This window comes from Ipomoea nil, unplaced genomic scaffold (assembly GCF_001879475.1).
Source record: "Ipomoea nil cultivar Tokyo-kokei standard unplaced genomic scaffold, Asagao_1.1 scaffold3245, whole genome shotgun sequence".
Taxonomy (NCBI): domain Eukaryota; kingdom Viridiplantae; phylum Streptophyta; class Magnoliopsida; order Solanales; family Convolvulaceae; genus Ipomoea; species Ipomoea nil.
This window is the reverse complement of record NW_017619673.1, coordinates 42,365-65,865: the sequence shown is the minus strand read 5'-3', so window position 1 is coordinate 65,865 and position 23,501 is coordinate 42,365. Positions and strand designations below refer to the sequence as shown.

Here is a 23,501-nt window from a genome sequence, read left to right as displayed (position 1 = left end):
AGTAGAAACCTTCTGTTGCGGATAAGAAATGCGGTAGGCGAATGGTGTGATGGTACGGCATTGAACTCAGAGGTTTTACATTATTATGCATACATCTTCCGATCAACAGGCACTACTATAACACCCCGAAATTTTGAAACTTTTAAAACTTTATATAATAAAGGTAAATTCTTGTTAAATCCCAAAACTAAACATAAGAGTGTGGGGTGTTATGCCACACCTGAGCTGGAGAACTCAGATGCACAGGCTAAACTAACTAAATATCCTTAAAGAAATGTCAATACATAATCATGGCACGCAGGCTGAAAGGAAAACTAACTAATCTACGCTTCGGATCTCTAGCGCGCTCCGGGGTCTACTCATCTGTGCCTGAAAGCCAAATATATCTGTTCAGCGAATGGTGCTGGTATCCCACTCCAACGCGTTGAAATACAATATAGGTAGATATATATATATATATATATATATATATATATATATATATATATATATATATATATATATATATATATATATATATATATATATATATGAAAACCACTTTGAAGCAGGAAGATATATACTTAGTAGACTCTAGCTTTAAAACCAGGAATAGACTCGACAGGTAGGGATAATCACATTTAAACAATAATCGACAATTATATAGAGACAATATCATAAAGAACATGTATCTAAGGTCACAAATCACTTTCAAATCATTCACATCATCATTCAAGTCACATAAGCATACTTTAGTGGCGCCACGGGACCAAGCCCATGCCCCAAACATGAGGGTTAGTACATATAGTGCTAACACGGCCCCGCAGCACCCTACTTCATACCGCAGCATGAAGGGGTTGATCGCAACCAACTGTATAGACCATCGACGAACTCGACGGCGGATCACAGCCCTACACAACGCTGACACGCTCAGTCGGTGGACTGTGACCCTCTTTACAAGGGGGGGACTGCGACCCTACACATCGCTTGACGAACGCAGTCGGTGGGTCGTAGCAGATCAAGCCCTACACACCGCCTGAGGAACTCATTCGGTGGGCGATGATCTTCGGAGACTACGACCCTACACACCGCTGGCCCATACACTCGGTGGATCGCAGCCAAGCGTAGCCCTACACACCGCCTGATCACTCATTCGGTGGGCTACAGCCTTCCTCGGGCTAATGGCCCTACACACCGCCTGGCGCGTCCAGTCGGTGGACCACAGCACACGAGGCCCATGTGGACCGTAGCCCAAGAAGTGAATTACTGACCGCAGCCAGGAAAATGAACCGCAGCTCATAAGTAACCAATTTGACCGCAACCAATTTCTGAACCGCAGCTCAGGAACACCCAATTTGATTGCAACCAAATTGGGGAATCATGCATCACATAACACATAGTAGCACGTATTAGCACATTGGGAAGGGGGAAACGTATAAATAAACTTAAGTGTGATCATTCACATACTAAGAATAGTCCTAAGGGGTTCATGCATCTTCCTCATAGGCCAACGGGTTACCGATTCAACTAACATGCAATACCTGAGACTCTTCTAACCTACTAATGGTACCCGAAACACCAAACTAGACTCAAGCACCACAAACAGGGTCCGTTAGGACACCACAGGGAATGGGAAACATCAAACGGGGAAGCCAAATTCCCGGAGTGGGCGACGACCAGCGGGTAGCCGGTGGGTGGAGAGCCACCCGCCGGCGGCGACTTCCGGGCAGCGGGTGCCCGGCGGACAGACATCTGCCCGCCGGCTGCCCGCTACCTGGCGGTGTTTCTTGGGCAGCGGGTAGGTGGCGGGTCCCCCTACCCCCACCTACCCCCCACTGACTCTTTATCAAATAAAACGTCCCGAGATCCTTTGTGGAACCCGAAACCATGCTTAGACACTTTTAAACGCAATTATCGACACCACATAAGCAATTAACGGATTATAATCAACAATCAGATAGAACATGACCTATCATGACTCCTAAACATAATTAACACCCGAACATCTAAATTCCCACCCAAATATACCAAGAAAATTCCAATACGAAATTCATGATTCAACCTAGGGCTCTAATCATATTTAAATCAACAAGATCATAATTTATCAAGAATATCACACAATCATCAAGACCCTCTTATCATCATCAAGATTATCAAGATCACACATAAAAGCATCTCATCAATTATTAAGATCATATCACAATTATCATAAAAGATTTCATCAAGACACAAGCATAGAATAAGGAGCCAAAGAAGAAGATTATTGCAAGGAAAATAGGTTTTGTTGAGACATGGGTTACCTCTTAGCCTTAATTAAATTCCTTGGCAATGAAGGGTCTTTCTTTAAGATTTCTTCTTTCTTGATTCCTCCTATGGGAATTCTTGGGAATTCTTGTGTGGTGAAAGTTATTGTGGTGTGGGTTCTAGGTGCCTCCTATGCCCCTATTTATATATCTAAGAGTCCTAATTAGGGTCTAAATGGTATGAGCTTGCCAATTCTATTCCTTATAGGACTAAGGGGTTGGTTTTAGGGATAAGGGTCCATGGACTATGGTAGACTCTTCCTAATTAATTAATGAATTGTAATTCTTTCTTTTGGGTAAATGGTTAATTAATTAATTGGTTTAGAGGCTGTAACACGGGGTGTTACACCCTCCCCCCCGTAATGGGAAGTTTCATCCCTGAAGCTTTGGTTTGCTGAGTTGACTTCTTCCATTATCCTATGCTTTCGCCTTGGTTACCCTGTGTGAAGAGTTCGGGGTAGGGTTCCTTCATTGTGTCCTTGAGTTCCAATGTTGCATCTTCGGCCCCGTGGTTGGTCCAGGGGATTTTTACCATTTCTATGGTTAGCTGGCGAGTGATTCTTGTTTTGTTGTCCAGGATCGTTACAGGTTTCTCTTCGTAAGTTAGTGTGTCGTCAAGGTCCACGGCTTCGGGTTGTAGCACGTGGCTTGGATTGTGTATATATTTCTTTAGTTGGGATATGCGGAATACGTTGTGTACTCGCTCTAGTTCGATGGGTAAGGCGAGGCGGTAGGCCAGGTTCCTGACTTTTCCTACGATTTCATAGGGCCCGATGAACCGGGGGCTGAGTTTCCCCTTTCTTCCAAACCTCATCACCTCTCGTGTGGGTGAGATTTTGAGCAAGACCTTTTCCCCAGTGGCGAACTCGGCTTGCTTTCTTCGCAGGTCAGCGTAAGATTTTTGGCGGTCTTGGCCGGGCTTCATTCTTTCTTGTATATGTTTGACTTTAGTTATGGTGTCTTGTAGGTATTGGGGTCCCAGTGCCACTGGGCTGACCATGCCTTCTCAGCATAAGGGTGTTTTGCATTTTTGACCGTATAGTGCTTCGTAGGGAGCCATATGGATACTGGCGTGGTAGCTGTTGTTGTAAGAGAATTCGATGAGGTCTAGGTGTTCTTCCCATGTCCCTTGGAAGTCTAACATGCAAGCTCTTAGCATGTCTTTGAGAGTTTAAATGGTCATCTCGGTTTGACCGTCGGTAGTGGGGTGGAAGGCAGTGCTCAGGTTCAGTCGTGTCCCCATGGCTGTTTGTAGAGACTTCCAGAATTGTGAGAGGAATCTGGGATCCCTATCGAACACAATGTTTCGGGAGACTCCGTGGTACTTCACTACTCTGTTTAGGTAAGCCTTGGCTAGTTGTATCATTGTCCATGTTTCTTTCATGGCAATGAATCGTGCTGTCTTGGTTAGCCGGTCCACTATTACCCAGATTTTATCTTTTCCTGTTGGTATTGTGGTTAATCCTCCAACGAAATCCTTGGATATGGAGTCCCATTTTCCTTGTAGTATCTCAAGGGGTTGTATGAGCCCTTTGGGCTTGCATCGTTCGGCTTTTACCCTTTGGCAGTTTAGATATTTGCCCACGAAGTCAGCGATTTCCTTTTTCATGTTGGGCCACCAAAACATCTTTTTCACATCTTGGTATAATTTGTCACCTCCAAGGTGCACCGAGTATGGTGAGTTGTGTCCTTCTTCCAAGATTTGTTGTTTTAGGTGGGGGGTGTGTCGTGGGTACGCACCATCTTCCTTTATAGCGGAGGCTACCATCTTCACATATTTCGAATGGTCCGTCCTTTTCCTGAGGTAGGTCGAGCCGTACTTTATATAGTTCTGGGTCTTGTTGCTGCCCGGCTTTGATTTCTTCGAGTAGTGTGGGTATGATTCTGAAATTGAATAGGTGGATCTCAGAATTCGTTTGCCCTTGCTCTACTACCTCCAAATTCAACCTTCGGAAGTCCTTGCATAGCTCGTCTGACAGGATCCAGGTGGTGTTGAGGGAGTGGTTAGCTTTTCGGCTTAGGGCATCTGCCACGACGTTAGCCTTCCCCTGGTGGTACTGAATATCTAGGTTATAATCTTTTATAAGTTCCAACCACCTTCGTTGTCGCATGTTTAGATCCTTCTGGATGAAGATGTACTTCAGGCTTTTATGGTCTGTATAAATCTTGCATTGCACTCCGTATAGGTAATGCCTCCAAATTTTCACGGCGAACACGATGGCTGCTAGCTCGAGGTTGTGCGTGGGGTAGTTTTCTTCGTGGGTTTTGAGTTGCCTGGATGTGTATGCTATTACTTTTCCCCTTTGCATTATTACGCATTCCAGTCCCTTTTTGGAGGCGTCGCTGAAAACTTTGAATCCTTCCACTCCGGAGGGAAGGGTTAAGACGGGTGTTGTGGTCAGCTTTTCTTTCAATTCTTGAAAGGCTGAGGTGCAGCCGTCGTCCCATCGAAAGGGGGTTTCCTTTTTCATGAGTTTAGTGAGGGGTTGGGCTATCTTGGTGAAATCGGGTATGAACCTTCTATAATAGCCTGCTAACCCTAGGAAGCTTCTAACCTCCGAAAGTGATTTCGGTGTGGGCCATTCTTTGATGGCGTGGATTTTGGTTGGGTCCACCCTGATCCCCTCTTTGGTTATTACGTGACCCAGGAAGGCCACATTGTCCTTCCAAAATTCGCATTTGGAGTATTTGGCGTATAGTTAGTGTTCCCTCATGGTTTGCAAGGTTGTGCGGAGGTGCTTTTCATGTTCCTCTTCGTTTCGGGAGTAGACTAGGATGTCGTCGATGAACACGATGACGAAGTCATCTAGGTGGGGCCGGAATACTCGGTTCATGAGGTCCATGAATATAGCGGGTGCATTGGTGAGTCCGAAGGGCATTACCGTGAATTCGTAGTGGCCGTAGCGGGTTCGAAAGGCCGTTTTCTGGATATCTTGGTCGGCCACTTTTATCTGATGGTACCCAGATCTTAAATCAATTTTTGAGAACACCCCTGTTCCTTTAAATTGGTCGAACAAGTCATCAATTCGCGGAAGAGGATACTTATTCTTTATTGTAACTTGATTTAGTTCTCTGTAGTCGATGCATAGACGCATGCTCCCATCCTTCTTCTTGACGAATAGCACTGGTGCTCCCCATGGTGAGGTGCTGGGGCGTATGTATCCTTTATTTAGTAACTCTTGAAGTTGTGCTTTTAGTTCCTTCATTTCTTTTGGCGCCAGTCTGTAGGGTGGCTTCGAGATTGGGGCAGTGCCAGGCATCAAATCTATGGTGAATTCGACCTCTCTGGTTGGGGGTGCCCCGGGGATCTCGTCTGGGAAGACGTCGGTGAATTCGTTCACCACTGGAATGGTCTGGGGCTCTGCTATTTTGGCGTCGAGATCTTTGACTGAGCATAGGAAGGCTTCGTGCCCTTTGGTTAGATATCTCTTCATTTTCATCATGTTTACTAATTTGACTTCCGGGTTCTTGTGGGTTCCGTGGTAGGATACCCGTTTGCCGTTTGGTCCCCGTAAGACCAGTTTTTGTTCGCCGCATAGGATTTGTGTTTGGAATTTCCCTAGCCAGTCCATACCCAAGATCACTTGTATCTCATCTAGTCTGAATTGTATTAGGTTGCTAGGGAATTCCACTCCTCCGATGGTGATCATTACATCCTTGTACATACGGTCACATTTTATGATTTCGCCTGATGCCACCTTGACTTGTAGGTGTTGCTATCTCCGATTTTGGCTTTGCTTATGGTAAGGACTCTTCCTTGAGTGTTTCCCACTTTCCTTATGGGGGCTGTTGTTATGGCTTTGTGGGGTGAGGTGGTCCTGGCGGTTTTTGGTTCCCGGAGGGGGTTTGCGTGGTTTCCTTCGATTTTTCTTTTGTGTCCCAGGTGTGTTTCCTGTGGCTTGCTCGGTATTTGTTGTAGTTGGGATGCATTGGCATAGGCTTCTTCAAGAGTTCTCGGTTTCCGTATGATTAGGGCCTTCTGGTTCTCAAGGTTGAGGCCCGTTATAAATCTCTCGATTTTGATTGACTCTGTAGGCGCCAATTCGGGTGTGAGGCGAGCTAGCTTGAGGAACTGCCGGTAGTATTCTGTGATTGGGGTTGCTCCTTGTTTTAGATGGAGGAATTCTTCGTATATGGTTGTTTTCATGTGACTGGGGTAAAATCGTTCTCGTAATCGTGTTTTTAGGGTCTCCCGGTTGAATCCCGGGCTTCGTTCGCAATTGGGTCTCTCGTGGACCCACCAGATGTCGGCTTCGTGCCTGAAGTAGAAGGAGGCTGTTTCTACTTGGTGGTTTTCAGGGCATCTTGTTGTTCTAAATATCTTCTCAAAGTTTCCAATCCATTCTTCGAGAATTGTGGGGTTTTCATCCCCTGAGAAGGTAGGCGGTTGGTGTTCCGAGATTTGGTGGTGGATTTCCAAGTTTCTGTTTGGTGGTGACGGTTGAAGGACCGTGTTGCTTAATGTTTGTGCAACTTGGGCCAGATGTTGCAGATTTTGAATCAAGGATTCATGTGTGGGGAGTCCCGGTGCTTTTGCCTGTTTCCTTGTTGGTGCCATCCTGGGGGTTCACAGGCCGATATTATTTTGCATCCTTACCTTGATGCTATGGGTGTAGGGGAAATTCTTTTAGATTAAGTGCGAATTAGGGTGAGGGAAAGTTTAGGGATCTCACAATCTCACCACGCGTCCTATGATCCCTCAACCCTATATTCATGAACTCCTAGAGTTTAAGCCTAGTGTCCTAAAATTCGGTCTTAAGAGTCTTATCCTAGGGTCAAACTTAGGCTCTGATACCAACTGTAACAATCCGAAATTTTGAAACTTTTAAAACTTTATATAATAAAGGTAAATTCTTGTTAAATCCCAAAACTAAACATAAGAGTGTGGGGTGCTATGCCACACCTGAGCTGGAGAACTCAGATGCACAGGCTAAACTGACTAAATATCCTCAAAGCAATGTCAATACATAATCATGGCACACAGGCTGAAAGGAAAACTAAATAATCTACGCTTCGGATCTCTAGCGCGCTCCGGGGTCTACTCATCTGTGCCTGAAAGCCAAATATATCTGTTCAGCGAATGATGCTGGTAACCCACTCCAACGCGTTGAAATACAATATAGGTAGATATATATATATATATATATATATATATATATATATATATATATATATATATATATATATATATATATATGAAAACCATTTCGAAGTAGGAAGATATATACTTAGGAGACTCTAGCTTTAAAACCAGGAATAGACTCGACAGGTAGGGATAAACACATTTAAACAATGATAGACAGTTATATAGAGACAATATCATAAAGAACATGTATCTAAGGGGTCACAGATCACTTTCAAATCATTCACATCATCATACAAGTCACATAAGCATACTTTGGTGGCGCCACGAGACCAATCGCATGCCCCGAACATGAGGGTTAGTACATATAGTGCTAACACGGCCCCGCAGCACCCTACCTCATACCGCATCATGAAGGGGTTAATCGCAACCAACCGTATAGACCGTCGACGAACTCGACGGTGGATCACAGCCCTACACAACGCTGACGCGCTCAGTCGGTGGACTGTAACCCTCTTTACAATGGGGGGACTGCGACCCTACACATCGCTTGACGAACTCAGTCGGTGGGTTGTAGCAGATCCAGCCCTACACACCGCCTGAGGAACTCATTCGGTGGGCGATGATCTTCAGAGACTACGACCCTACACACCGCTGGCCCATACACTCGGTGGATCGCAGCCAAGCGTAGCCCTACACACCGCCTGATCACTCATTCGGTGGGCTACAGCCTTCCTTGGGCTAATGGCCCTACACACCGCCTGGCGCATCCAGTCGGTGGACCACAGCACACGAGGCCCATGTTAACCGCAGCCCAAGAAGTGAATGACTGACCGCAGCCAGGAAAATGAACCGCAGCTCATAAGTAACCAATTTGACCGCAGCCAACTTCTGAACCGCAGCTCAGGAACACCCAATTTGATCGCAATCAAATTGGGGAATCATGCATCACATAACACATAGTAGCACGTATTAGCACATTGGGATGGGGGTGACGTATAAATAAACTTACGTGTGATCATTTACATACTAAGAATAGTCCTAAGGGGTTCAAGCATCTTCCTCCTAGGCCAACAGGTTACTGATTCAACTAGCATGCAATACCTGAGACTCTTCTAACCTACGAATGGTACCCGAAACACCAAACTAGACTCAAGCACGACAAACAAGGTCCGTTAGGACACCACAGGGAATAGGGAACATCAAATGGGGAAGCCAAAGTCCCGAAGTGGGCGACGACCAGCGGGTAGCCGGTGGGTGGAGGGCCACCCGCCGGCAGCGAACTTCAGGGCAGCGGGTGCCCGGCGGGCAGACGTCTGCCCGCTGCCTGGCGGTGTTTCTTGGGCAGCGGGTAGGTGGCGGGTCCCCCTACCCCCACCTACCCCCCACTGACTCTTTATCAAATTAAACGTCCCGAGATCCTTTGTGGAACCCAAAACCATGCTTAGACATTTTTAAACACAAATATCGACACCACATAAGCAATTAACGGATTAAAATCAACAATCACATAGAACATGACCTATCATGACTCCTAAACATAATTAACACCCGAACATGTGAATTCCCACCCAAATATACCAAGAAAATCCCAATACGAAATTCATGATTCAACCTAGGGCTCTAATCATATTTAAATCAACAAGATCATAGTTTATCAAGAATATCACACAATCATCAAGATCCTCTTATCATCATCAAGATTATCAAGATCACACATAAAATCATCTCATCAATTATTAAGATCATATCACAATTATCATAAAAGATTTCATCAAGACACAAGCATAGAATAAGGAGCCAAAGAAGAAGAATATTGCAAGGAAAATAGGTTTTGTTGAGACGTGGGTTACCTCTTAGCCTTAATTAAATTCCTTGGCAATGAAGGGTCTTTCTTTAAGATTTCTTCTTTCTTGATTCCTCCTATGGGAATTCTTGGGAATTCTTGGGTGGTGAAAGTTATTGTGGTGTGGGTTCTAGGTGCCTCCTATGCCCCTATTTATATATCTAAGAGTCCTAATTAGGGTCTAAATGGTATGGGCTTGCCAATTCTATTCCTTATAGGACTAAGGGTTTTGTATTAGGGATAAGGATCCATGGACTATGGTGGACTCTTCCTAATTAATTAATGAATTTTAATTCTTTCTTTTGGGTAAATGGTTAATTAATTAATTGGTTTAGAGGCCGTAACACGGGGTGTTACAACTACGCCGGCTATCTTTGATAGGGTGACAAGTCGGGTTACAACCGAGATGAATACTGCCTTGTCTCTACCATGCACAATGACCGAGGTCAAAGCAGCACACTTCTCGATGGCCCTGGAGAAAGCTCCGGGACCAGATGGTATGTCACCAGGTTTTTATCAGCATTACTGGCCTATAGTAGGTCACGATCTGTCCATGTTCATTTTGCAAAGCATCACCAGTCGTAGACTTCCACATGGTATCAACGACTCCACCATTGTGCTGATCCCAAAGAAGAAGAACCCGGAGATGGTGTCTGATTTACGCCTGATTGCCCTATGCAACGTGGTGTACAAAGTGCTTGCCAAAATGTTGGCTAACCGGCTGAAGGAGACTCTCTAGAGTGTTGTTTCAGCGATGCAAAGCACGTTTGTTCCCGACAGACTGTTAACAGACAATATCATTGTTGCCGGGGAGGTGGGTCACTAGTTACGAAGGAAGATGTGCGGGGCTTTGGGTTGGACTGCTTTGAAACTCGATATGGCCAAGGCGTATGACCGGATGGAATGGGGCTTTTTGGAGGGGATGTTAGTGGCGTTCGGTTTTGACCGGGCGTGGATCTTACTACTCATGATGTGTGTTACATCTGTGAATTACAATGTTCAGATCAATAGGTAAGTAGTGGGAACAGTTTTTCCTACTCGAGGCATCAGACAAAGAGATCCATTATCCCCCTACTTGTTTATCCTCTGTGCTAAAGGTCTGTCTGTGCTATTGTAACAGGCTGGGGCCCGAGGTGATATCCATGGGATTAGGATTACGAGGGCGGCCCCTTCGGTTTCGCATCTCTTTTTCGCGAACGACAGCTTAATGTTCTTTAGAGCCACTCAGTTTGAAGCACAAAGGGTGAAAGATTGCTTAGAGATTTACAGTGCCACATCGGGACAGGTCATAAATTACGAGAAGTCTAGTGCCATGTTCAGTTCGAACACCGATCCAACTACAAGGGCCTTAGTGACAGAATGTGTAGGGGTGCGTGAAACTACCGACTTTGGCCGTTATTTGGGACTACCATCAGCTCTGGGCCGCAATAAGTCAGCTACTTTCCGTTTTATTGAATAGAAGGCACGGGAGCGAATTGGAGGTTGGCAGCAGAAACTGCTGTCAAGGGCCGGAAAATAAGTATTACTTAAGTGTATTGCGTAGGCTTTGCCTATATTTACCATGTCTGTCTTCCTACTACCTGAGCATGTCTGTTTTACTATTGAAAATTTTTTTAATCGATATTGGTGGGGAGGCGGTGGATCGGACAGCCATGGAATTCACTGGTTAAGTTGGAGCCGGTTATGTGCTCCGAAGATGTTAGGGGGCATCAGGTTCAAGCGACTACACGAGTTTAATATGGCTCTCCAGGCGAAGCAAGGGTGGCGTCTAATGATACACCCAGATTCCTTGGCGAGCAGATTAATGAAAGCCAAATACTATCCGCACATCGATTTTCTCAAAGCACATTTGAGGGGCAATCTGAGCTACCTCTGGCGAAATATTATGGCGGGGCAATCACTTTTAAAACTGGGAGCTGCCCACCGGATTGGTGATGGTAGAGAGACCAGGATCTGGGGTTGGCCGTGGCTGGCTGATCCGACGTCCCCGTCTCTGTCCACTCCGTTCATCGACCAACTGAAGGAGGCCAGGGTTGCTGGTCTGTTAACAAAGCAAGGCGAGTGGGATACTAAGATAGTGCGAGAATTGTTTCTAGATAATGATGTGGCTAGAATCTTAGCCACTCCTCTATCCCCTGTTCTGCCGGACTCCTGGAGATTGCTGGGCGACGCTCGTGGGGTCTACACGGTTCGACATGGCTACCAGTTGTTGATGGAGTTTGTCATAACTGATGGCGGTGTTGGCGAATTCACTGCATGGCGGAGATTATGGAACCTTCCAGTGCCGCCTAAGGTGAAGAACCTACTTTGGCGGTGTGCCCGTGGTATCCTACCTCTTAAGGAAACTTTAAGGCTGCGACGAGTGTGGATTGGTGGAGGTTGCCCATTATGCAACTGGCCGTCGGAAATGATGGAACACCTGCTCTGTGAATGTGCTATGGCGAGGCAGGTCTGGGGGCGGAAGATGTGCTCAACGGGCGAAGCTTACAAATCTTCATGGATGCGGTGCTCAGTGATGGAGATTTGAGCCAAGCGATACGCCTAGCAGCTATCCTTTGGGTCCTATGGAGTGCTCGAAACGACAAAGTGCGGAAAGAGGATATGAAATCTCTAGTAGCCTTAATCAACCAGGTACACGCTTTACATAATATCTGGAAATCAGGACGCAAAACTCCCCCGCCACACCCTTGGGTCAAGTGTAATGTAGATGCGGCTCTGTTTGAGGACGGTGCGGGCTTTGGCGCGATGGTCCGCAGTCACGAAGGGCGTTTCATAGCAGCGCAAAGTGGAAGGCTCGGCTGTACAAGCGATCCGTTGATGGCTGAGGCAATCGCGGTCGTACGAGCGTTAGGATGGTTAAAGAGCTTGAATTTGAATAATGTAATAGTAGAGACGGATTGTTTAAATTTTTCTACCGCTTTTAACTCCCGTTTGTTAGATTTTTCTTATATTGGTTTGATTGTGGAGCAATGTAATTAAATTGCTAGTGACATTGAGAATGTGAAGGTTCGCTATGTCAAGAGGTCAGCGAATCACGTGGCTCATGTTCTCACAGGCAACTGGTTCCTCGTCTGTACTGGGGTCGTGGTTTTCCAACCCCCCCCCCCCCCCCCTCTTGTATTGCTGCTCTTGTGAGCTATTAATGATATTCTGTCTGTTGGTTTAAAAAAAAAAAAAAGAATCAACATAAATATAATGTTAAATTTAATTTGTCTTTTTGTGCTAAGCATTGGGCGGTTTGGGCCAATATGATTAGGATTAGAATTGACTCAAAAAAATTATTAGCTAAAACATTATTAGAAAACACTTATTTAAGTAATTAATTGTTAAACTCTAAAATGAAATAATTATTAAATAATACTAAATAAATAATGTAAAAATATTATAAAGATGTACCTAAAATATGAGTGTAAAATATGTCTATCAGGTTTTCGTTTATTAAAATCGTGAACCGAAAAAGATGGATCCTGAACCGTGAACCAGAGGTTCAAATCGGAACAACTACTAGCATTAGCTTAAAATTAGAATTTGTAATATTTGCAAATAGTGTATGTTTTTTTTTTTTTTTTTGACATTTATTCTGACTTTCACATATAAGTATATATAAACGCGATTTTGTTTTGATTTTGAACCGTCAATTCATAGTTTCATATTCAATTTCAACTGTTGGTTCAAACTTTAATTTCTTTTAATTTTTTTTTAAATATTATAAATTCAACAACTAATGTATTTTATTTTTTCAATTAAGAACATGAACTGGCAGTTTCGGTTCGCGATTTTAATAAACTTTAAATATCGGGTTCAGATTCCAAATTGTCATCATAACCTTTCTGTTTGGTTACTATAGTGTCTTTCGGTTTGAACCAAATCGTTGTTATAATTTGTTGGAGAAGAAAAATAAATAAAATATTTATTTTAAACGTAAATATATCCATTTAACATATCAATGGAAGAATTGCCACTTAAATAATTTAGAGGTGAAAAGTACTATAAATATATAATACAGGGAGAAAAAGTGTCATTTCCCATCAATAATGGGAAATGTCAATCAAATCAATTACTAATCTTCAAGTATTTAGTCATTTGAATTGTTTTAGTCACCACTACTTAATGATTTGAAGCTCAATTAATGCTTCATCTTATCCCATCGTCCCCATATAGAAAATGAAAACAGTAAGAAAGATCAGGTGTCAGTGTCTCCAACAACCATACTTGCCCACAATTTTTTTTCTTTTCTGCTTATATTATATTAGATTCAACATCAACATCATTATGCATTATTTAATTAGCTGCACCTCTTTTACAACCCAAGGTCATTTATTCGTTAAAACCCATGTTGTGAATTGATAATTTAATCACTTCAAACAAAAGAAAAGTCCAAACCAACCAATGCTGATACTTTATTCAGACATTTAAAATACTCGTACAAAGAGCCTAATTGTCTCTTCTCAAATAAACTATAGATAAGCAAGCACTAAATGCTATTGACATTTTAGCTATAAAATCATCAATATGTAATTACTTTCTTGTCTCTATTTCATGACAGGAACATACATTCCTGCCATATAAATAGACAGAAAACTCATACATTAATGATACTATAGTTTTATTTCTATGTATCGTCTAAAATTAGAACGGAGTTAAAAAAAAATGCAATAAAAATTTATTTTTAAAAAAATACTTTGTATTGGGCGGAGGCCGATAGTTAAAGGGATTGTTGGATGGGGGTTAATAAAGAACCAAGTCCAGCACCCTGCCTCTAAAAAATGTATAAAGAAACAAAATGCAAAATGCGTAACTTTGGACATAAAGTTCCTCTGAGACTTGATCCCACAACCTTTCATATGAAAGTGTAACTTTGGTGCCATAAAACCATAAAGTCTTAGTTACTATTAAAATTTATAAATCACTTATTAAACAATTTTTTAATAGTAAAAATCAAACTTTGAACGGAATAAATAAATCTTGATCGATTCAATCAAGGGTTTTAGATTGATAATAGTATAATGAGTTGAAGTCTTGGCGTTGATAATAAAAGCAAATTTCATCCACTCAAAACACACCCCTATCTACTGTGGAAAAGCCAATGACATTTTGCAGGTCCACCCGATCTTCCTTTTCTATATAAATTTTTCCCTTTGGACAATATGTGACTGTGAGGTTTAGCCTCTCATACTACCTTGATACCCCAGCTCCCCTTCTCCACCAATCCACTCCCACTTTTTCAAAACCTCTTCTGTTCCCTGCCACTGCTACCCCATTTCCACCGAGTAAGTCACGCTAATACCACCCTTTCTCTGCTATATTCTTCCTTAAAATTAGGAAACTGTGTGCTTTTAATTAACCTTTTTATGCTTAATTATTTGAGTCAAGCATATATGAGCTTCAAAATAAATGCCAAAAGATGATGATGATGATTATTAATATTTCTAATGCTTGTATGAAATGTGATGTTTCAACCCTGCTAGCTGCAGCCATGTTCCAATAATGTATACTGGTGGATTTTATTTAGGGGGTGTTTGATTCAAGTTATATAAGATAATTAAGGTTATATTTGCTTGGGAATATAAGATTCCCTGTTTGATTAAGTTATGTAATTTTCTCAGGGAATGTCACGTAACCTCCGCATTAAGTTTTTATATTTCTTAGGTGATGTCACATTCCATTGTCTTATTACTAGTTTTAGGCTTTTGACATTTTAATCAATTTGTCTTATTACCATTATCTTACGGGTAAATCCCATCTTGTGACCCTAGCCTACAAAGGATCATTAGGAAGTAAGTCAACCTAGGTTACTCGTAGCTGACCGGCTCAAATTAAGAGGGTTGTGATTCGAACTTGTGATCTTGTGGTTACAAGTTTGTATCTTTAGCCATCTTGGCTGGGTTACCCCTGCACTAGGATTTTCTTAGTTGGAAATGAATAGGTTATGATTTCCACTGTTCATTTATGAAAATACAATATGCAAATCTTGAGCAACTATTGTTTACTCCAGCTTAGGATAGAAAATATGATTAGCAGTTTCTTAGATTGCATCCTTCGGGGTTGATTCTTCAACAAAAATGAGATTTGTACACTAAGTTAATTCTTTTAGTACATTGAAGGTTATGGGGACATGGAAGTCAAACTAAGGTTAAATGTTCCAAAAGGCTTTTAGCTTACTACCTAGCAAAAATGGATCATATCCCTCCCTGATATGTACACGGATCAGTCTAATCATTTTTTACACCATCCAAGCCTTTGATAGAATACCAATGTAACTATTAATTTTTGAGTCTTAGATGAGCTACATCAAAGAAGCGTTAAAAGATTGTACTCCGTATTTCTTAATATGAAGTTTCTTATAAATCACATACCAAGTAATTAACCATTCATTTATTGATTTCTCCTTTACTTACTGTACTGTTTTTTAAGTTGTAATCAAGTTCTCTTTGTTTGACGTGAATTTTTTTCTCCATTTGATGCATGCTAAAGTATCTTATGCTGGGGTCTTTAATTTCAACCTTTACAGTCGATAACAGGTGAAAATGGCGCAGATTTTAGCTCCTTCTGCCCAATGGCAGATGAGGATGACAAAGAACTTGACAGAGGCTACTCCAATGGCTTCAAAGATGTGGGGTTCTGTTGTAATGAAACCCAACAAAAGGGTGGCAGTAAAAAGCACTGCTAAGTTTAGAGTGTTTGCTCTCCAGTCTGGGAACAGCACGGTGAACCGGATTGAACAGCTACTAAATTTAGATGTCACCCCATATACCAATAAGATCATTGCTGAATACATTTGGTACATTTTTGTTTGCCATGTATCCCAAAAAGCTACACTACCTCATATAAATAGAAAGTTCTTCCGACCACTTGAAAGTGATCTTATATCAAGTCGAAAGCAAAAAGTGGTCGGAAATAGCAACAAAGGTTTTTCCGGATATCAAAACTGGTCGAAACAAGGCTTTCGACTTGATTTAAGATCATTTTCAGGTGGTCGGAAATTCCATAATTTCCAGCAGTGCGCCAGCCATGCACTGTTATTAGTTCATTAAATGTTAAATTTCCTTCTTAGTTAGTTGAGACATAAATCTCATTTAATGTATGCTGATATTGACATTTATGTTATTGCCAATGAAAATAGGATTGGTGGATCTGGAATTGACACGCGTAGTAAGTCAAGGGTATGTAACGTTGTTTTTGTTTTTTTTTTACCTAAAATTTGATGTTGGAAGCTAATCAATTGATTTCTAAACTATATAATTTTATTATATGTAGACAATTTCAAAGCCAGTTCAACATCCTTCTGAGCTTCCAAAGTGGAACTATGATGGATCGAGTACTGGACAAGCACCTGGAGAAGATAGTGAAGTTATTCTATAGTAAGATCATCATCATCAGCAAACTGGTTTTATCTTTGTGTTTTGGTAGTTTCTTCCATTTCTTGTCATTTTCTCACCTTTCTGGATAGAACCTTAACCACACGTACGCTTCTTTTTAGCCCTCAGGCTATTTTTAAGGATCCTTTTCGTGGCGGTAACAACATCTTGGTGAGAACATTATCTTGACAATAATCATTTCATGTTAGATGCTGCTATTTTCTGCATTGGTGTAACTATGAAGCCTGGATTTACATTTAAGCATTATTGAAATAGGTCATCTGTGATACATACACACCGGCTGGTGAGCCCATTCCAACAAACAAACGCCACAGAGCTGCTCAGATTTTTAGTGACCCAAAAGTTGTCTCAGAAGTGCCTTGGTAAGTTTATTTATACTGGTATGCTTCCTCCCCAATTTAGCTTTATGCAATGTTAGGATCAAGCGCTTATCACTATGCCAAAAGCTATAGCTAGTAGCGAATGCGCAACTTTATTTCCTTATACCACTACACATTTTCGAGAGCTAGGGAGCTAGACATGGCCCTTTAACGGCCTCCACCCATCAATCCCCTTAACCACATGGTGCTGGACTTGGCCTTTACCGGCCTCCGCCCAACAATCCTCCAATCATTATTGTGTGGACCATGGTCCATACAAGTTGTGTGGACCATATTTTACATACTGTAAAATAATGTACATTCAATACAAAAATAATGTACATTCAGTACAAAAATAATGTACATTGTATTCAGGGGATGTATTGAGTGTACATTATATTGTATAATGTACATTCAATACAAATATAATGTACATTTAGTGTATTAAAAATGTACTTTTAGTTATGGTCCACATAACAATGTGTGGACCATGGTCCACACAATAATTTGCCACAATCCTCCTCCCAGCACCAGCCAGTTAAGTTCTGGTGGCTATGACTTGGCTCTGATACTACTTGTTAGGATCAAACACTTACCACTATGCTAAAAGCTACAACTTGGCGAAGGTGCAACCTTATTTCCTTATACCACCACACATTTTCGAGAGACAGGGTATTGGGCTTGGCCCTTTATTGGCCTCCGCCCAACAATCTCCTAGCCACATGATGCTTGACTTGGCCCTTACTAGCCTATGCCCAACGTGCACCATACAAATTGAAGGCAAATAGACCCAAGCTAATAAGCAACTTTCTTCCCAAAGTACTGGTGTTACTTCTGTTAACCCATTTGTCTCAACAAAAAATGTCTATCACTTAACATAAAAGATAATATTCGTTCTATACTACCTCTACATTGCACCTCTGATAAATTTGTTTAAAACAATAAATTTTGAGTTTAGATCTAAGATCAAACAAGTCAAATGACTACTTTATATGTACTCTTGACTTGGTAAATAATTACAAATAACTCTACCAAATCACCATTTCAATATTTTTCAAAATGACAGAATACAGGGAGGGAATATTTCAGCCGTAGGCCATTAATACCCAGTTTTGGTTTTCCAGTTTTAGATTTTTCTTTTACTTATCTTATTGTAACCAATGATAACTAGGTATGGCATAGAACAAGAGTACACCTTACTTCAGCAAAATGTGAAATGGCCCTTAGGTTGGCCTGTTGGAGGCTACCCCGGTCCTCAGGTAACTATTAATTATAATCCGAAATGAAAATTTCTAATCACTCTATAATATGATTCTCTAAATTCTAATATAGAGTATTTCTTGAAAATCTACTTGTGTACAATAAATAGATCAAAAGAGATGTAGTATTTATTATAAAGGTGTGGTGCAATTGACTTCTTGATGGGGTGTACAAATAGTTATGTAGTTTTCTGTTTCTGGGAAATTTAGGGCCCTTACTATTGTGGTGCTGGAGCGGATAAGTCGTTTGGACGTGATATATCAGACGCTCACTACAAGGCCTGCTTATATGCTGGAATTAACATCAGTGGTACCAATGGGGAGGTTATGCCTGGCCAGGTGATATTCTGTTTGCCTTGTTTAATTTGTTAAGATGTGGACTTGAATGGCCATAATGCCCTATGGTATAGTACAGCATTAAATTAAATTGAATACCTTTTTGGCAGTGGGAATTCCAAGTAGGTCCTAGTGTGGGAATTGAGGCTGGAGACCATATCTGGTGTGCTAGATACATTCTTGAGGTAACAAACATCTTTCTCATTTTTTCTTAGGTATTTAAAGCAGTGTATGATGTCATAGCTATGGAAAATAATATTGGAAATCCATATTGTTAATAATATTGTGCTTTCCATATGCATGATTTTTTTTTTAAAAATAAATAAATTTATGCTTCCAAGCTATAGTCAGGGATATTAATTGTTTTATGTCTGTTCACTGCTTTAATAGAGAATTACTGAACAAGCTGGAGTTGTTCTCTCCCTTGATCCAAAGCCAATTGAGGTAGCATAATCACATTTTGATAAATTATTATCTTGGACAGAATGAAAGAATTTTTGACGTAGAATTTCTTTTGTTTTCTTTTTGAATTGACAGGGTGACTGGAATGGTGCAGGATGCCACACCAATTACAGGTTCTTTGAGTTTTTTTTTTTTTTTTTTTCTTTATGATATTCAACATGCCAAAAAGCTTAACTGCTGTCATACTAGCAGCTAGTTAATGAATAATGTGGTCTGTGTCATTCACAGTACAAAGAGTATGCGAGATGAGGGGGGTTTTGAGGTGATCAAGAAAGCAATTTTGAACCTCTCTCTTCGCCATAAGGAGCACATAAGTGCTTATGGAGAAGGAAATGAGAGGAGGCTGACGGGAAAGCATGAAACTGCCAGTATTAACACATTTTCTTGGGTATGCTTCATCACTGTATGGATAAGTTTTCTTAAATGGCTAGCTAACTAACTTGCTCGAGATTAACATACATGCAGGGAGTAGCTAATCGTGGTTGTTCAATTCGTGTGGGCCGTGATACAGAGAAGAATGGCAAAGGTATGACACTCATATAAAAAGTTTTACTATACTCTCACTACCGGACTCTTGGAACATTTTAATGCGAACATAGGAAAAAGTAGGATAGATTTGTCACAAACATTGGGGGTGTTTGGCAATTGGCTATTTGCTGATAGCTGATAGCTGATAGCTATTGTGTTAGATGGTTTGACCAGCTGATAATATTTGCTGGTTATAGAAATGTGTTTGGTAACACATAGGAAAGGGGAAAGGAGAAGTTGATGTTCTTGCACCCTACCAAATTCCCTTCCCAAGTTGTTGTGGCGTGAATGAATGCCATCTCCCCATTCCCTTCGGTGTAACCCAAATAAAAGAATGGATGATTTGCCAAGCACCTTGTGCTCAGATGGCATGTAATGACTCTTTTATATGGGAGGTCATGAGATCGAGCCTCAGTGGAGGCAGTATGTATGAACAGATACTACAATATAATAGAGTCAGTAGTATTCAAAAAAAAAAAAAAAAAAAAAAAGAATGGATGATTTCACTTAACACTTTTGCGGGTATTGATGTTTCTTCCTTCTATATATTCCTTTGCTTTCCTTGATAAGGTTATTTGGAGGACCGGCGCCCTGCTTCAAACATGGATCCATATGTGGTGACTGCATTACTTGCTGAAACTACCTTACTGTGGGAACCCACGCTTGAGGCCGAAGCTCTTGCTGCCCAGAAGGTGACATTGAAGGTTTGAAACATCATATTTGAAGTGAATAATGAAACCCTTCAAAGATTCATCACTACTGCTAAGCATTTGTACTATTTTCTTTGATTCCTTTCTGTGACTTAAGTACCTTAGCTTGTAACATGAATATTTTTTATGGTTTGAACATTATCTCTTGCTGTCAGTGGTCACTGACTGCATCCTTAGAAGTTGGCAATTATTAATTATGCTTTTGGTTTCAAGATAAGATGAAATTTTAGTCATTCTAGTGAATGTTGCTTGGAAAGTAAAAATGCCCTGGTCTACAAATTTTCCAGAATCGTTGATTGGTGATTCATATATACCTATTTAGTAAAATAGTTAGTCTATAAATCAATTTTGGCTTATTTGATCATTTTTAATTATTTGACTTGGTTTAAAAAATATAAGTGTTTAGTTAATTAGTTTTTTGTACTCTAAAATGCTAAAATTTAAAAAGCTACTGAAAATAACTTTTTCAATTAGCATTTTGAGAAAACAAATTATACCAAATAGTTATCAGCTAACAACTAATTTACCAAACACATTTTTACAATCATCTAATGTTATCAACTAGTTATACCCTCTAATTAACCCAATCAGCTAACAGTTATCTGCTAACGAATTTGAAGAACATACTTTCTCTTCTAGTCATGTTCTAGAGTCTGTTTGGAATACAAAAATAGGTTTTGACCTCAGATAAAATTTCCAGAGTAATAAATTTGGAATATTTTGACAGTGTGTGGTCATATAAGAAATTATTACATGCAACTGCTAAAACTAGTACTCAACACAATGCTAAACAGAGTTGCTAAATGGTTGACTATTTTGGTCAAAATCATTTTGGGCTTAAAATTTAATTTTGATATCACATAAAATATTTAAAAATAAAGCTTGTGCCCAACAATTAGATTAAAATAGATAAAAATGTCATAAAAATGACCATCAATCGGATTTTCATGCGAATGAAATTTTTCGAGAATTATGCAATTGTTATATCGTGCACCAGGGTGCACAATACATTATGCGTTTTAAAAATCTCCTATTTTGTATGTACATAATTATACAGTAGAATACACATAAACTCCTAACATAATACATGTAATCTTAACATAATATATAATACGCATGAACTCTTAACATAATACACATAAACTCTTAAGGCGCACAATGCATTGTGCACCCTGGTGCACAATATAATTCGCCAGATTATGCCAACAAAAATAATGCCACGTAAAAATAAGCACATGATAAATTCCCCTGAAATGTATATACTCATATAATTCTAGAATTTACCCAATAGTATATATTTATACCAAAATTTTCATGCACAAATTAATCAGTTTAAACAAATTGTCAAAAAGAAAATTGCATATCGAAAGCAAATAATCATTCACGTAACCATGAGTATCGTAATTTCATGCAAAATTTCGAAGGATAATAGTTAAGAAATACTTAGCTCAATTCGATTATTCCCATTTCATGTCTTAAGGTGACAAAACGAGATTTATACAATGGTTTTGAGAAAATATCGATAATCTGATTCTCTGTGGGAATATGATCGATCTTTAAATCCTTCTCTCGACGTTATCCCGAAAAAATGATGTCGTACGTCGATGTGTTTAGTTCGCGAATAAAGTACTGATTTTGAGCGATTGCAATTGCACTTGTATTATCGCAAAAAATGCTAGCGTCCTTGCAATCAATCCCGTAATCTTTCAATTGTTGCTTCATCCATAAAATTTGAGCACAACAGCTCCCTGCAGCAATATATTCAGCTTTGGCATTGATCGTCGCAATGGAGTTTTATTTATTACTAAACCAAGATACCAATCTCCCTAAGAACTGACACGTTCCTGTGGTACATTTCTGATCTATTTTACACCCTGCAAAATATGCATCTGTATAACCCGATAGTGTAAAATTACCTTCCTTGGGATACCAAAGTCCTACATTGATTGTCCCTTTGAGGTATCGAATGATCTTCTTGGTAGCAATATGGTGAATCTCTTTAGTCTTAGATTAAAATCTAGCACATACACCCACTGAGTAAGATATGTCAGGTCTACTCGCAGTGAAGTATAGCAAAGATCCAATCATTTCTCGATATATCATTTGATCTATGTCTTTTCCTTCGTCATCTTTGTCCAATCTCTCTGATGTGCTAATAGGGATCTTCATTGAGCCTTTCCCTTATAAGCCAAATTTTCTGATAAGATCTTTTGTGTACTTGGGTTGATTGATAAAAATGCCTTCCTTCAATTGTTTTACTTGAAGTCCCAAAAAGTAGTTCAACTCACCCATCATGCTCATTTCAAACCTATTATGCATCAGCTTAGAAAATTTCTCACACTAAGATTGATTAGTACTTCCAAAGATAATATCATCAACGTAAATTTGTACTAACAAAATATGATCATTTTCTTGAATTCTAAACAAGGTTTTATCGACTAGGCCGTTAGTGAATCCATAACTAATTAGGAACATTGATAAGGTTTTGTACCAAGGAGTTTGTTTCAACCCATACAATGCCTTCTTTAATTTGTAGACTTTATCACTTTTGCCTTTTACCTCGAATCCGGGTGGTTGCTCGACATATACTTCTTCTTCAAGTGAACCATTGTGGAATGCATTTTTTACGTCCATTTGGTATACGGTGAAGTTTTTGTAGGCTGCATAGGCTAGGAATATGTGTATTGCTTTGAGTTGTGCAACGGGGGCAAACGTTTCATCAAAATCTATTCATTTTTCTTGTGAATAGCCTTTAGCAACTAGCCTTGCTTTATTCCTAACAATAACTCCGTCTTCGTTGACTTTGTTCCTAAAGACCCATTTTGTGCCAATTACATTGTGATCAATTGGTCTTGGAACAAGTTCCCTTACGTCATTCCGTTTGAATTCATCTAGTTCATCTTGCATTGCATCTATCCAACTTGGATCAGTTAGAACTTCATCAATTCTTTGGGTTCAGGTTGAGATAGAAAGCAAGAAAACAACGCATCTCTTGTAGAGGATCCTATCTTTATTCCATCTATTAGATTTCCAATAACTTGATCTTGAGCATGATCCTTAAGCCATCTTAGATCAGGTTGGAAGTTGCATGGAATCTCAAAGTTTCCTGTTAATTGTTCTTGCCGTGATATGTTGGCGAGTGCTACATCGGGTGCTATTCCATGTGCTATGTTGGATGCTATATCGGGTGTTAATACGGGTGCTACGCCGGGTGCAAACATGGGTGTTAATACGAGTGCTAACATGGTTGCTACATC

At 40.4% G+C, this 23,501-nt stretch overlaps 2 protein-coding genes across 4 annotated transcripts; both read left to right on the top strand.

Annotated features, from left to right (window-relative positions):
- Nucleotides 1-3,948: 3,948 nt before the first annotated feature.
- Nucleotides 3,949-20,461, top strand: LOC109169074 (glutamine synthetase leaf isozyme, chloroplastic). Of its 3 annotated transcripts, none has more exons than XM_019317976.1 (15): nucleotides 3,949-3,959; nucleotides 14,845-14,860; nucleotides 15,723-15,992; nucleotides 16,335-16,374; nucleotides 16,469-16,572; nucleotides 16,692-16,740; nucleotides 16,846-16,952; nucleotides 18,121-18,208; nucleotides 18,419-18,547; nucleotides 18,655-18,729; nucleotides 18,935-18,988; nucleotides 19,082-19,119; nucleotides 19,235-19,394; nucleotides 19,472-19,532; nucleotides 20,105-20,461. In XM_019317976.1, exons 3-15 carry the CDS (start codon nucleotides 15,739-15,741, stop codon nucleotides 20,242-20,244), a joined length of 1,299 nt encoding a protein of 432 aa, XP_019173521.1. In that variant the 5' UTR covers nucleotides 3,949-3,959; nucleotides 14,845-14,860; nucleotides 15,723-15,738; the 3' UTR covers nucleotides 20,245-20,461. The 3 variants fall into 3 exon arrangements, with proteins under 3 accessions (XP_019173521.1, XP_019173520.1, XP_019173519.1); XM_019317975.1 differs by lacking the exon at nucleotides 3,949-3,959 and adding an exon at nucleotides 14,284-14,487 and having other exon boundaries at nucleotides 14,846-14,860; XM_019317974.1 differs by lacking the exons at nucleotides 3,949-3,959; nucleotides 14,845-14,860 and adding an exon at nucleotides 14,284-14,481.
- Nucleotides 10,050-10,670, top strand: LOC109169037. The gene is made up of 2 exons (XM_019317937.1): nucleotides 10,050-10,196; nucleotides 10,332-10,670. The coding sequence occupies exons 1-2, from the start codon at nucleotides 10,050-10,052 to the stop codon at nucleotides 10,668-10,670; spliced, it is 486 nt and encodes a 161-aa protein (XP_019173482.1).
- Nucleotides 20,462-23,501: the final 3,040 nt, after the last annotated feature.